The 14,394-nt window shown below is 36.2% G+C and overlaps 6 protein-coding genes across 6 annotated transcripts; 4 read left to right on the plus strand and 2 right to left on the minus strand.

The window, feature by feature from the left end:
- Positions 1 to 301: 301 nt before the first annotated feature.
- On the plus strand, positions 302 to 3,167 carry SOCG_01944 (poly(A) binding protein Nab3). Its single transcript, XM_013160438.1, has 3 exons — positions 302 to 2,061; positions 2,111 to 2,454; positions 2,498 to 3,167. The coding sequence occupies exons 1-3, from the start codon at positions 725 to 727 to the stop codon at positions 2,938 to 2,940; spliced, it is 2,124 nt and encodes a 707-aa protein (XP_013015892.1). The 5' UTR covers positions 302 to 724; the 3' UTR covers positions 2,941 to 3,167.
- Positions 3,168 to 3,404: 237 nt separating this feature from the next.
- Positions 3,405 to 5,093, plus strand: SOCG_01945 (transcription factor; the record flags this gene model as incomplete). The annotated part of the gene is made up of 1 exon (XM_013160439.1): positions 3,405 to 5,093. One exon carries the CDS (start codon positions 3,405 to 3,407, stop codon positions 5,091 to 5,093), a length of 1,689 nt encoding a protein of 562 aa, XP_013015893.1.
- A 319-nt stretch (positions 5,094 to 5,412) lies between these two features.
- SOCG_01946 (prefoldin subunit 3) lies at positions 5,413 to 6,284 on the plus strand. Its single transcript, XM_013160440.1, has 3 exons — positions 5,413 to 5,434; positions 5,483 to 5,581; positions 5,624 to 6,284. The coding sequence occupies exons 1-3, from the start codon at positions 5,424 to 5,426 to the stop codon at positions 6,027 to 6,029; spliced, it is 516 nt and encodes a 171-aa protein (XP_013015894.1). The 5' UTR covers positions 5,413 to 5,423; the 3' UTR covers positions 6,030 to 6,284.
- Positions 6,117 to 8,414, minus strand: SOCG_01947 (inositol phosphorylceramide synthase Aur1). Its single transcript, XM_013160441.1, has one exon. The coding sequence runs from the start codon at positions 7,971 to 7,973 to the stop codon at positions 6,705 to 6,707; it is 1,269 nt and encodes a 422-aa protein (XP_013015895.1). The 5' UTR covers positions 7,974 to 8,414; the 3' UTR covers positions 6,117 to 6,704.
- Positions 8,415 to 8,952: 538 nt separating this feature from the next.
- SOCG_01948 (E3 ubiquitin ligase complex subunit Mms1) lies at positions 8,953 to 12,641 on the plus strand. Its single transcript, XM_013160442.1, has 3 exons — positions 8,953 to 11,627; positions 11,669 to 11,757; positions 11,805 to 12,641. The coding sequence occupies exons 1-3, from the start codon at positions 9,253 to 9,255 to the stop codon at positions 12,500 to 12,502; spliced, it is 3,162 nt and encodes a 1,053-aa protein (XP_013015896.1). The 5' UTR covers positions 8,953 to 9,252; the 3' UTR covers positions 12,503 to 12,641.
- On the minus strand, positions 12,560 to 14,367 carry SOCG_01949 (chromosome segregation protein). Its single transcript, XM_013160443.1, has one exon. It carries the CDS (start codon positions 13,758 to 13,760, stop codon positions 12,798 to 12,800), a length of 963 nt encoding a protein of 320 aa, XP_013015897.1. The 5' UTR covers positions 13,761 to 14,367; the 3' UTR covers positions 12,560 to 12,797.
- Positions 14,368 to 14,394: the final 27 nt, after the last annotated feature.

Genomic DNA, 14,394 nt, shown 5'->3' on the forward strand with positions numbered 1-14,394 from the left:
TATTTTTTGTACTAGTAATCTAGAAGTTAAGAAAGCTTTAGTCAGTTTATACTACACAGAGAATCTGCACGATCTGAAAGGAATCTCATGTCAATCAGTTTACGACAATAGTTTCGACAAAAAACACCAAATCAAGTTATATTTTTTATATTGATTTTTTTTTAATTACTCCTATTTGATCTAGAAAAAGTAAACTGCCTGAATCAGTATATAGGTTTTTTTTTTTGTTTTGTTTTGTTTATTTATTTCTATATAAAGTCGCTTAACGTAACTTTGTACAATTCATTTTCTTTACCGAAAATTAGAAACGGGTCAGAGTCTGCTCAAATTTCTACCTTGAGAAGATATTCACCTACCTGACATTGAAGTTTTGGATTCAACAATTTCCGCTACCGTTTACTGTAAATAATTGGAATCTCCAATCTTTAAGAAACAGATTAACATCAGTCGATGAAAAAGTATTGCGGTTCGACATAACTGGTTTATAAAATAATTCATTGGGGTTTTGGACATATTTGCTATATTTGGTAAAAATCTACATTTAAATAGAATTTTTCTGTATATTGTTTTGTTCTTTAGCTCATTCCCACTATATTATTTCGCATTCTAAAAAAAGTTCAAAAAACTCCAACACAAGCGCTTTTATTGATGCGTTTCTAATAATTTCAAGAGTCAAATAAACGCATTTAAAAGCATCTTTCATTTCTTGGAATAAAATTTTGTAATGGACCCGACCAGAGAGAGTATCCTTACTAAGGGCGATGAACCTTTGAAAGAGCAAGTGGATTCGTCAGAACAGCCTTCTTCGCAAATGCAAGCTCAAAATTTAGAAGAAAATGGTTCTGCAGATGTTACTGCCATTTCCAATCCTGAAGTTAATAAAGCAGAATTGCCCCCAAGACAGGAAAATCGACCTGAAACTGACGAAAGGGAACACGAACCCGCCTTACCTTGGAATAACGATGGCTCTGGAAAAGCTGAAGAAAACGAAGAAGAAGAAGATGATGAAGACGACGTTTATTCTCCTCCGGAACCTGCTTCAGAACCATCTACCCAAGAAGAACATTATGTGAATGAATCAAAGTTTCATACGGATGAGAAACCGGCCGAGTTAAATATTGAGCGTGGTAATTATCCATCTTCAAATGATTCTCTTAACGAAGATAAGAAAGTATCCATTCCAGATCAACCCATTTCTACAGACCCGTCTGTCCCTACTTCTGGTGTCGATCCTAAAATAAAGGAACCAGCACCAGATAGAATGTATGAGCCAACTCCGATGAACGCTACTAATAGCATACCGCCCCAGTTCTCATCGGTACATCCATTAGCTTCCACTCCTAATCTGGATAGTATATTGAAAGGAATCGATGTTAACAAAGTGTTGGCTACTGTAAATAACAATAACAGACCAAGCAACGTTGCATTTCAAAATCTTAATGTCCAGGATAGGCAGTCAGAGAATACTTCATCGTCTTCTGTAAGTTTAAGCCATTCTCCTAATTTTAGTGAAAGTGTCACCATACCTAAAAACTTTGTTCCTTTTTCGGAGTACGATCCAGAAGAAGTCCCAAAATCTCAGGATGTTGAATATAATGGCAAATTCCCTGGTCCTCCGTATTCTGATACACACCCACCTGAACCATGCTTACGGTTTCGCCCGGAAGATGAAGAAACTTATCAACTGTTTTTACAAGAAGAAGCAAAAATTATGTCTAATTGGTTTCCTGGACAATTTCCGTCATCTTCTCGGCTTTTCCTAGGTCATTTGCAAAAAGAGAACAACTTATCCAAGCGAGAAGTTTGGAAAACGTTTCAAAACTATGGAAGACTTGCTCAAGTTGTGCTAAAGCCGACCTATGGTTTCGTTCAATTCTTTACTGATGAAGCATGCGCCCGAGCTTTAAATGATATGCAAGGAAAATACATACAAAATCAGAGACTTTATTTAGAAATCTCCAAGCTACAAAAGAAATATCAAAACCAAGTTGATTTTTCAAAAAAGGGTCCAACTAAGGGATCGTCTGCTCCCATTTATGGCTCAGCCAATCCTCCAACATGGTAAGTATTTATTTTTTGGATTATACGAATATATAGCTAATATGGACAGGAAAAAACGATCAAGATCTCCATCACTTTATAGTGGCAAGCGACCGGAGAAAAAGCCTGCTTTAGAAGGATTACCCAGAGTTCAAGTTGACTGTCATATATTTGTCGTCGACGATACTCCAATTGAGTTTGTATATAGGGTAGAAAATGCTTTTCGTGAAAGATCTTTGAATGTTGCACTGACATTTTTAACTCCCAAACTATCATTACAAGCACTGGTACATCAGTGTATTGTAGATGGAATTCCAGCTATCGCGTACGTTTCGTCTCGTGTGAGTCAAAATGGTTGCGTTTCTGTTCAGACGTTTCAACGAACGGAAAATCCGAGTGAAATTCGATATGATGGTAAGCCTTTCCTGATGAATATGCAATATTAATTGTTGAATAGAATACGCAAATGTCGGAATCTACACAGCTGTGGAGTTGGTTCTACGCTCAAAAAGTGCATGGCTTGTGATGAACCCTTCAGGATTTCCAACAACAACTCCAATCAATTCTTACCAAACACCATCAAATGATCAAATTTCTAAAATCGTTAGCTATTCCAACCCACATCTTTCATCGATACTTGGGTCCCTTGATTCTAACTCTCTTCATCAGTTGTTGGACGTTATTAAAACCAAGCCATCTTCCCTTTCAAAACCCAATTATAATCCGCAAAACAAATATTCACTTTATGAAGCTTCAAATAGTAATCCAACATTAAGTGTAAACGAGCATGGACTCAATAATCTACCAGTTGCTGGTGCACCTTCCAACCACTATCCTGAGCAAAACCAAAAACAGTTCGAGCATATATTAGAACAATTGACAGCTCTACAAAATCCGTGATCAATATAAATTGATTATAATTTTTCTGGTTTCCTTTGTGATGATCAGTTTCATGATGATTTATTATACTCATATTACGTTGAATATTGGTTTTCTTTTCTTTTTTGAATTTTATTTAAAGAAATAAAAATAACATTTTGATTAATTAAATATTACTGTTATGTCAAGTGATTAATAGATTTATGTATCTTTTGGTGATCGACTGCGTGCTTTTCTTTTCTCCAGAGCCAAACATTATCTGAAACCTGACACGGTAGTACAGGTTTTAAGTCCAAAGATATTAATCTAGTGTTCACTGATTATAAACAATGAAGGAAAAATTACTGTTTCGAAAAGTAAGAAAAAGAGTTTAAAATTGTAAGTTTACGATTTCAGTTGCTGAAACTTGTCTGGGGCTAAGCCTACTATGTGAAGTAATTAACTAACTAGAAAAAGTAAAAAAATATATATAAATATACAAAAAAATGCCTGCTTCAAGTACACTAAAAATACGCAGGAGAACCCCTAAATCATGCCTCAATTGTCGACGTCGAAAGTTGAAATGTGACCGCCAGCATCCATGTTCACGTTGTAAAGAACGGTCGGAGCGATGCGTTTATGCAGAGGGATCAGAAATAGAGGATGGCTCGCCTGAAGCAAACGATCAATTGCAACGTACGGTTACACGTGAAGCTGTGAATTCAGCAACAAATGTGAACAAAAAACCTCCAGAGGTATTTGAAATAACACAAAAGAAATTTGAGTTTTATGGTTGGAAAACCTTTCTTGAACTTATCGGCAGGAAGAAGCAAGATCACAAAACCGCTAATCAAATCTATTTAATGGGACGTAACATAAGGCTGTCTGTTGCTCTCCCGGAAGACATACTCTCTTTGTTTCCCCCATACTTTGTGTCGAAGGCCTTAGTGCAGCGGTTTTTGGACACAACGAACGAGTTGTTTCCAATCTTCTATCGCTCTGAAATAGAAAATTTCTTAATGTCTATACAAGCTTTTGGGTTGGACTCTATTTCTTCCGACGGTATTCTTCTTTTGTTGTGTATAATCGGCCATGTACTTGAGGTAACTGATCCACCATTAGAAGCAAAAGAGGATTTTGCGAGTGTTGATTGTAATCCGGTGGACTTATCTGATTTAATCAGGAAGAAACTAGATGAAATCTTTTTTAGCTTCGACAATTGTCAAGGTTCTGTTGGAAACTTGACAAGAGTTCAGTACTGTATCGTCCAAGCTCTGTATAACCTGCAGAAGCAGATAAAAGGGTTTAATGTAGCTCTGTGCCATTGTATTAACCTGTCCACTCGCGTGAGTCCTATCTATCAATTAGATACTGTCGCTAATGAAGTAAATACCGATTTATGGCTCACAATATGCGAGATTGATGCTATGGAACATATCTTTAAAAGCAAAAATTCTTGGGTTCAACGGGACGTTTTTGGGCGACTTCAGCCTAGGAGAGATTTTTTTTCAGATGAGAAAACGTTTCAGTATCATTCATTGCTGGGGAAACTATTAAACTGCGGACTCGACATACAAAAAGCGGTGCATACTTTAACAATACAAGAATATCTCCAAAAATTAGACGAATTCGATGTTAACTTATCCCTTATTTTGACTTCTATTGAATCATTATTTTTTGGTGTCAACGACACGGCTAATACGTGTCGTTATGACTTTCTGCGTTTGATCTTTTGGACTATAAGAAAAAATCTTTATCAATGTTTTCTCACTGTCGAGCATGACAATCTGCCAGAACTGAATCAAATTTTTGAGAAACTGACTATTGCTTGCCTTCAAGCATGTCGCATTGCTACTGGCTCGAGCGAAAGTTTCATTCGTTTTGATCTTCTTAGAATAGCATCCTTGGAGTCTATTACTTGCTTGCTTATTATATCTTTTTGTCAGGAGCGTGGCTTTAAATTACCAGATAATTGCATCGAGGTGGTATACGATGTAAAACATTTAAATTCAATTGTCGATAAGGAAGACCATACTAGTGAGGGTTTTGAATTCGTGTTTGATTTTATTCTTTCTACGTTGGAATCATATCCTTCTAAACCTCCGGATATGGAATCCGAGCACTTCCTAGAGGATCCTCTGAGAGTCTTTTCAGATTTGTTTAGTATTCAGTCTCACTTTTTCTTTCCTCACTAACACAAGTTTTCATAGTTAGTCTAGAAGCTGTTAGTATAGTAAGTCTAGTGTAAGTATAGGGTAGTAGGAATAGGTTACATTTTTTATGATATGCGGCGATATAGCTTTTAGTTTCGTATATAGCTAAGTGCGTCCCGCAGAGGAAAAAAGTCAGCTAAATACTAAATCAATTTATTACTTTATTACTTTTTTTATCATTTCTTGTTCGCTCTCTGCAAATCATGAATAAACTACTACTCAACTGCTTAACCCTATGCTTGTCGCTCAATCTTTAGGGACTGTCCACGTACCCAGTGTCAATCCTTGTGACCCAAAATTTTAATAAAAAAGATGGCGAATTCGTACGTTGAAACCGATCAGAATTAATATGATGAAACTAACATAATTAGAAATCCTCGAGGAATTCCTGGTGCTCAGTTTTTTGAGTTTACACAGTTATCCATGGAAGATGCACAAAACCATTTGGAGAAATTTCAAGAGGCAATTGCGTATGTGCAGATCTTTATACTTGACTTATACTTACATGATAGAAAATACAAATTTATGGAAACAAGCATCGTTCGACGAGTTGCTGGTTTGGATGACAAAATCCCAGACATCACTAAAACTTTGCAGACAGTGCAATTTATGAAAAAGAAAAAAGGTGAATCTTTTAATGTTTTATATGAACTTAATGATACGTTATATACCAAAGCAGAAGTGGAAGCTAGCGAAAAGGTATACTTATGGCTAGGAGCGAATGTCATGTTGGAATATTCGGTAGAAGAAGCGGAAACTCTACTTACTCAAAAGTTGAATGCTGCTCAAGAAACTATGATGGTTTGCAAAGAAGACTTGGAATTTCTGAGGGCTCAAATTACCACCATGGAGGTTAATACAGCTCGTGTTTACAACCATACCGTGTCCCTAAAAAAGGCAAGTGCTTCCCAAAAATAAACTAGGGTGTTCTTCTAATGATTTCTTTTTCATTACTTCTGATAAGGTACATAAGTTGATATTATTACGTAGCAGACCTAGATAGATTTCCTTTTGGTAAATAAGTGAATTATACGAAAGTATACCGCCAACAGACAAGTATTTCAAGTTATTAAAAATGTCAGGTAGTGTTATTTAAGTGTGCTAAATTTAAAAATTAAGTAAGACTAGCTCGGACAATAAATTAACTTGACCCACGTCTTAAAGCAATTTCCTATCCTTAATATGCTAGTTTTATGTAGTAACAACGATGCAAATTTATTTGTATTTTTCGCGTCAAAAGACCAACATATTTAGGATTATTATCTTCAATGGAATGGTATGTAACAAAATTAATCAGTAGTTAATAAATAGTTGAATCAACCAATAGTAGTACAAAGAATAATGATCTAACGAAAGATTAAGCTGTCGAAAATAAAACCTTTTCAAATCATCCATATTAAAGATAAAATTATAGCGATGAACGAAAAAGAAAGACATGTCAACTTTGTGCAGATAAAGTCCAGCACAAACCTTCACACCATTCACAGATTGAGAAATATTAATGTACAACTTCGTCTTCCATGAGCATCGAAATAGACCTAGTAGCGTGAAGACGAAGTTACTGTACAGGTATGAAAATGGTGATAGCTTCCGTTAAGGTATGTGACTAGCATCAAAAATCGAAGATGATACGTTGGAACCTTTACCTATGGAAGCGTTGGCTGGGCTAGGCAATCTTGAAGATGAGGAAGAATCAATTGACCAATCATGGTCGACATCAGCAAGTTCTAAATTGTTCAATCCATTCAAAAATGCAACAGCACTAGGATTTTGTTCGAATGAATCTCTTCCAAGAAGATAGGGACTTCCAGTATTAACCATATTGGAGTTGGACTTCTCAGATAGGCCATGACCGTGAATAACAAATTCATACTCCCAACGCAAAATTTTGCCAGTTTGCACCTGAGGTAAACGCAATTTTTGAGCTATAACAAAGCAGGTGAATGCCAAGCACATGCCACCCACTAAATCAACAAAATAATGGTGATTCAGGTACATTGTACACCAACAGAGCCAACATACGTAAAAGTAGAAAGGAAAGCGATACGCAGGAAAAACATGAGAAAGGAACAAAGCTTCGAGCATAGCCCATCCAGCATGTAAGGAAGGAAAAGCACCAAAAACAATAGGTGAATTGTTGAACCCAGTCGTATAGGTCGATGTACCAAATAACGCATCAATTCTGGCAAGGCCACCAGGGGAACCGCGAATTGAATACGTAGCAGGTGTAAGTCCATACATGTCCTCATACCAAGGAGGAGAGCAAGGAAATACCATTTGGATGAAAACACCGGTCAAATTCATGTAACCAAAAGTACGAGCCCATACGGGAAGAGTTCCTGGTGGAGCAAAAATGAAAAGAATAAACGAAATAATGATGGGAGCTGAGTAATGAACGACACCATAAGGAAGCCAAGCAAGGACGTCTAAAATGCTATGTGTGCTTTTAGATAAAATATCTGAGAGGTTGGACCCGTAAAGAATGTTTTCAAGCGTTGGAAGGACACGGACCCAGATAGGAGGTCGCCAGCCCTCAGGAACAAACCGACAAGAATAAAACAATATGGCCCAAGTAATAATGACAATAGCAGGGAAAAAGAGTTGACGGGTTAAAGGAACAGTCAAAGCGGTACCTAACAAAATTGTAAAACCTATTTTTCCCCAAAATCCTGGAAATTGGACAACGGCAAAACAGAAGGCGAGAACACCTAAGAGAAGAAGATACTGAAGGTGAATCCACGACCACTTTGTATTTTTCAACAAGTAAAAAGTATCCATTGGATTTAAACTAGTTTCCAATCGAAACTGAGAAGGCCGACGGCAAGCGCTAAGACGCTTTTTCAAGGTTAATAATGCAGACATAATTAAGACTTCTGAGTTAGGAAACAATTAATGAAATGTCTTTAAAAAAGAAAAATTAAAAAAAAGAATAAAGAAAAGGTACCCAAAACCTCCAAAGATCCTTAACCAAACTAAAAACAGCAGATTTCCTTCTTGTCTGCAAGCTATTAACAAGCCTTGAATTCAAGAGTGTCAAATGAATGAGGACACGGTCTTTTGCTGTACGTCTAAGTAATTATATGCAATAATCGAAAATGCTCCTATTTCCTGCAGTCTTGAAATAAGCTCCAAGATATTTTCACTGCAAACAGTGGTCACGCAAAAAATCAAGCGGAAATTCAATTCTATCGATACAGACTCTTATTACCACTTTTATCAAGCTTTGTATTAGTAAATCTTCGCCCAAAACGAAGCAATTGACAAAAAAACCCAACTCTTGAGATTTGTTGTAGCGGGCTAAAGGATGGTCTGCATTTTCAATAGAACACCCTTTGAATTTTCGGAAGTGCAACAACCACGGTATTCGGAAGCGAAACAATGATACCTCCCGATAGAAAGCCGAAGTAACATCTCTCGTCCGACGCCTCTAAAATCTCATCATAACCATTAGTTCAGGTAACAGCTTTTTGCCAGTCAATCTTTTTGTTTACAAAAAGAAATGGTTTGTTTACATGGCTACGAAGGCAATGAAAGCTGAGATAGTAAAAAAAAGGATACAATACGAAGTAAATTTTTTCTTTAAAAGAAAATATAACAAAAAATCTGAAAACTCGAGGAAAAAATAAAGGATTTTGTTCCTATAAAATTTCGGCGGTCGTAAGAGCTTTTTCTGGAGTTAAAAACTGTCTTACAAGTAGTATAATGCTTTTAATTAAAGTAGTTTAAAAATTAAAAAACATCAATAAAGAAAAACTGAAGATAGAAAGAAATTCAATGCTTATGATTCTGTATCATATTTAGATATAATAGTGCGCTAATATGATACGTGAAGCACAGTGAACGAACATCTCTAGAACATAGCGTTGCCTTGCAAGCTTTTAGCTGTCTAGACATTGAAAAATTCAACTTGCTCTAGTTCTACAAAGTTAAGACTCTGCACTGTGAAGCTATCAAGTGAAGCCTCGAATACATTTACCTTTTACGAAAGAATGGCAATCTAGCATCATTCGCATACTGACCAAAGTCGTTATTGGATTATTTCATGTACTAATATTCCAGATTTGCTTACAACTTTGTTAGAATTGCAAGGACAGCATTGGTTTGTGGAAGTTGAAATTCAAAATCTGAGAATACATTCACCATGGAGCTAATTCATCCTTCAAGTATGTTTTGTTGGGCTTTCTTCATTGGACATTATGAAGAGATGCCACTAGTATTATTGGGATCTCCGTCTTCTCTATTGTTAGCTTATTTCAGTACGCAACATGGGTTGCGTCAAGTGGAATTGCACTCTCTCACCGTCCGAGTGCGGGCTATGGCGTGGGTTTCATCCAGACAGAAGGTATCTTCTAGAGATCGTTTTTTTGGATATTTGGAGACTACTACTGATGCGGGCACTTGTTGGACCTTTCAGGTTAAGCTTCAAAACGATGGTCGCTTTTTAATCCAACGTTGTAATGAACGATACATCGATCCTACACGTTCTTGCGAGGAACAACTTGGTAAAAATATTGACGTTTGTCCAAATGCTCCCTATTTAGCTACGAGTTCTTTCTCTGGAGAGTTGCTTATCTATTCACAATCGTTTTTGGAAGACAAGACGCCAACGACCATCAAGTTAAGTTTGGAAGGTATCATTTTGCATAGCGCCTTCTTGTTTCCTAAGCGTTCCTCCTTAACTTGTGTGACTCATGTATGCTTACTTCTTGAATCCAACGGAACGCCTCGTATAGTTGTACATCGATGGATTCATGGTATTTCCTCTTCTAATGGCACCTCCTATACATCATATTCAATTCCAGTTCCAGTAGAGTTTGCTGTCGTATCACATATACTAGCTTGTCCCGATTTACCAGATCATTTTTTGTTGCTGTTGGAAAACAAACTCTGCTTACTATCTGCTTCCCAAATTGAATGCGGTGATTTAAAATTCTTACAAGAGACTCTTCCAACATATCATTCCCCCGCTTTTCCACTTTCATTAGTTATAGATCCAACAGTTCCTAATACGTGTTTTTTGATATACGAAAATGGTGCTCTCGTCCACGTTCGCTTTTCAGTGGTGTCAATGGACTTCTTCTACATGGGTTACCTGAATAGCCCTTTGGGTGATTGTCTTCTTCCCTTTTATCCTTATCTATTATGTTGTGGTGATGGTTATGACACTTCTGTGTATGATATTTCCTCTTTAAATCCAAGTCTGGTCACCACAATGCCTAGTTGGTCTCCAATGTGGGACTTCGTCTACACGGATGATTTCCAAAATATTCTTTTGGACAATGAAGTTTTAGATAACTCATGCTACGCTGTTTCTGGAATTGGAGAATCTGGAGCTCTTGTGAAACTGCGTCATGGTTGTTCGGTCTCGGTTCTATTAGAAGCGCTAATGACAGAAGGAGCTCTTTTAAAAGGTGTTCTAGGGTCTATAGAAGACTCCGTGTTTTATGTTTGGCTAAACTATCCTTGGCAAACTCTGGTTCTGAGACTTCAAATGGACGGTACCGTCGAGGACATTTCAGAAAGCCTTGCTTTAGAAGATTCATTGTCCCTGGACGTTGCTTTGATTAAGGAAACATTTTTAATCGTTACCGATCGATTGGTTTACACACTAACTCCAGACGTCTCACAAAATATTCTAATGCAATGTCCGGACGCTGAGGATTTTATTCTGGCAACGCATACACAAAACATGCTTTATGTCGTTAATAAAAACAAAGAAACATCAGAATCATTTTTATATGCTTTTTATTTTCATTTTAATGAGGGTAATAATTTGAGCATACAAGGATTAAGTGATCCTATAAAAGTTTCTTCTATTCCTCACTGCATAACATCATTTACATTAGGTGGATGTTCTGTGATTACATTGGGATATGCTGCATTAGACTTTTTGACGTATATTGTTTTCTTGGATGACTCTCAGTTCTCTGTATATGATGTTCCTCTTAGCGGCCACTCTCTAAGGTTGTTTCCACATGAGATTTCCTTCATAAAGAAGAGTGAAGCAAAAGTACATATACTGTTCTCAAGTTATGAACACATTGTATCTATCCCTCTCACTATGAACGTTGAGCGTAGACTAGAGTTTGGCTTTCCTTCTATAAAAAAGTTGGGAACACTCCCATTGTCCTTTCAAAACTCTTCAAACAATCTCGAATCCATTTATGGTTGGGATGATAAAGTATACACGATAAGCGTTGATGATGATTCTAATGAGCTAAATTTGAATGTTCTTAATGATGTTGAAAACTTATTTCATTCTATTGCCGGAATTTATGATCTTCCAAAAAATTTCCAGAAAAACAACTCTAAAATAGTAGTCTATTTCTCTAACAGTACTCTTTATCTTTCAGAACTGTTACTTCCTCAGAGGACCTTTGCTACGAAATACAAGATTGGCGCTACTCCTAGAAGAGTGTTACATGATAAATTTACCGATTTTCTTGTAATCGGTTGTAACCATGTTTATATAGAAGGTAAAAAAACATCTGATTTATTATTTTTTGACTTGAAAAGGTAAGGCATTCTTTGTCGCAATTCTAATTCAGCATGTTTAGCTCTAAATTTTTGGAAAGATCATGGCCTTCTATTGATCTTAAGGGAAAACGGGTTTTCAAAAATAATGAGACGCTTTATGCAATGCACTGTAAGTTAATCCTGCAAATCCTCTTTGCGCTAATAATACTTGTCTAGTTTGGATTATTAGAGATTCAAAAAGACGAAAATTCAGATATTTGTGTTTAGGAACTGGAATTACTGGCTCCGAATCAAATTCAGGAAGACTATTGATTTTAACTATGATTGCTAATGATTCGAATAAAGTTGAACTTCGAAGTGTGATAACTTTAAGTATGCCACAACCAGTGTATTCTGTATGTTCCCTCGAGAATAGTGGATTGTGTTATTCAGTAGGCCGTCGCCTAGGAATTAAAATATTAGATCTCGAGTCTAAGAAGTTCTCTAATGGTGAATGCGAAGTCACTACAAGATCCCCAATTGTTTCAATGCACACATACAAAAACTACATATTCACGTCTAGTTTACGAGATTCCGTTTCTGTTTTTGAGTATATTAAGGAAACAAATTCATTACATTTGGCATGTAATGATATATCTCCAGCTTTGGGTATTGATTGTTACTATCTGCCGCAAGAAAAATTACTTTTCGGATGTGACAAAGAGAAACACATAACTTGCTTTAAGTATGAAGCTTCGCTTCGCACTTCACAGCATTTACAAAAACTGGAACCAATTTTATCCCGAAAATCAAAACGGAAATTACCCAGCATTACTAATAGACTGAAGTACGGCTTACTTCGAAGAAGTGATAACCAAGAATTATGGGGTATAGTTGGTGGAACTATTGGAGGCGACATCTATAAGTCTTTTTGAGTGTTTACTAAAATGAAAGCTTTTTTTTTTTTGAAATACGTGTTGTCTGTCCCTAAACACTAGTTCAAACGAACAATGATATTAAGTCGTAAAAAGTTAGAGAATAAATTTAAACATATATCAAGTCATAAAATAATCATAAGAACATAAATGTACTGCTTTGTCTATTACACCAAGACGAAAGAAAGTACAGGAGTAAATAAAAAGAGTTTGGGTAGTTTTCATCGATACCAAAATGTAAATTAACAAAATGCTTCTTAGCCAATCCATTATCATCCGGATTCAAAACGCAATACTAAGGATAAGGTTGCTTGTTGACCACTACTGTATTTTTGGAATTCAGTAATGAGCAACTTGAAAAAATGACTCTCTGAACCCCATGCAAAAAATATTGATTATCGAAAGAAGAGCGGACTTGCAGATGAACACCATACTTTAAATGTTTCGAAGAAGATTCTGCACCATCACAAAATGGATCCAAATATATTGTCTGACGTATAGACGCGCGCGACTCAGTAGGCATATCCGAAAGGTCGTACTGAATTAAGAAAACCTTCATGAGTATACCATCCAAGCTCTTAATTATCAATTGCAGTTGGCCAACCTGAGGAATTTGATATCCATATACTGTTTTTCTTTTCCTATGTTTTTGAGTTTTGTATTCAGACACATAAAACTGACCAACGTAAGGCGATTGAAAATCGCTGTCATCGGTTATATAATACGCAGACCAAAAGCGCATCTTGAAATGAGGTGGACATACTAATGAAGAGAGACATTTACAGCGAGAAATGACCCCAATATCGACTACAAATGGAAGATACTGTGAAGGGTTAAGAGGCATTTTGCAGTTAAAAAGCGTTTCTTCGTATGAACCCACAAATCTTCCCCATAGCACCTTTCGTTTCGATTGTAACTGAAAATCAAGTGGTGAACCAAAGAAATTGGAGTATACAGACTTCTTTGAGCGTGAGATCCAAAAGCGAAATTGGTCTTCAAATGTTGAGGTTTGGTGGTCGTTAATTAAATTAGGATCATCAAAATAAGGAACCTGATTCCTCAGAGGTGAGCTACATACGGGAAGGTGTGGATGCGGTTTTCTTGCTTTCACACTCTTTAAATCGTAAAAGATATTTTTGAGTAAGTCGACTTGTGCAATTTGAGAATAGGACGAGTTATTCTTTAAAGGTCGAAAATATTCGTCCTTTTCATACTTTGAAGGTAAAGTTAAAAATTCTGATGAATAACAAGCAGGCATTGATCTTTTGTTTGTGTTCCAAAAACTAATACACTTTGCAAGGCGCGAAAAGACACTGAGGCGGGGATGAATTGACAGTAAAGAAAACAAGGAAGAAAAGTCAAAGAGTACTATAGACTAGAGAATATTCTTCTGTAGCCTATGTTCAAAAATGAACACTTGCATATCTCACAGCAAAGAAAATGTTTATCAAGTACCCCTATAAAAAAAGTAAAAGAGCATTGGAAAGAATATTAAAATATAGTAAGAGAAAATAAAAAAAAGGAAAACAGAAGAAGGTGAACAATCCTGAAAATGAAAACACAAGAATACCTACTGAATTTGTTTAAGCATTTATAGGTAGGTGCTGTGAATGAAAGACTATAGATGTTTTATTCGGAAAAGAGCTTATTACTATAATTCGTTAAAATTACTCTTTGTAGAAAGTTCTTAAAAGATTTTGAGTATTGAGGTTATGTGGAAGTCCGTTGAAAACTCGGGTTCAGTACTAGCTTTCAGAAACATATAAGCAACACACTTAAATACGCCGGAACCAAGATTATAAAGCCGAACTTAAAGAATATATTTAAAATAATATAGTAATTGTCTATCTTTATATTGATGTTTGTTTCACGTTCAATCTAGTACACTTTTC

This window comes from Schizosaccharomyces octosporus (assembly GCF_000150505.1).
Source record: "Schizosaccharomyces octosporus yFS286 unplaced genomic scaffold supercont6.1, whole genome shotgun sequence".
NCBI lineage: Eukaryota > Fungi > Ascomycota > Schizosaccharomycetes > Schizosaccharomycetales > Schizosaccharomycetaceae > Schizosaccharomyces > Schizosaccharomyces octosporus.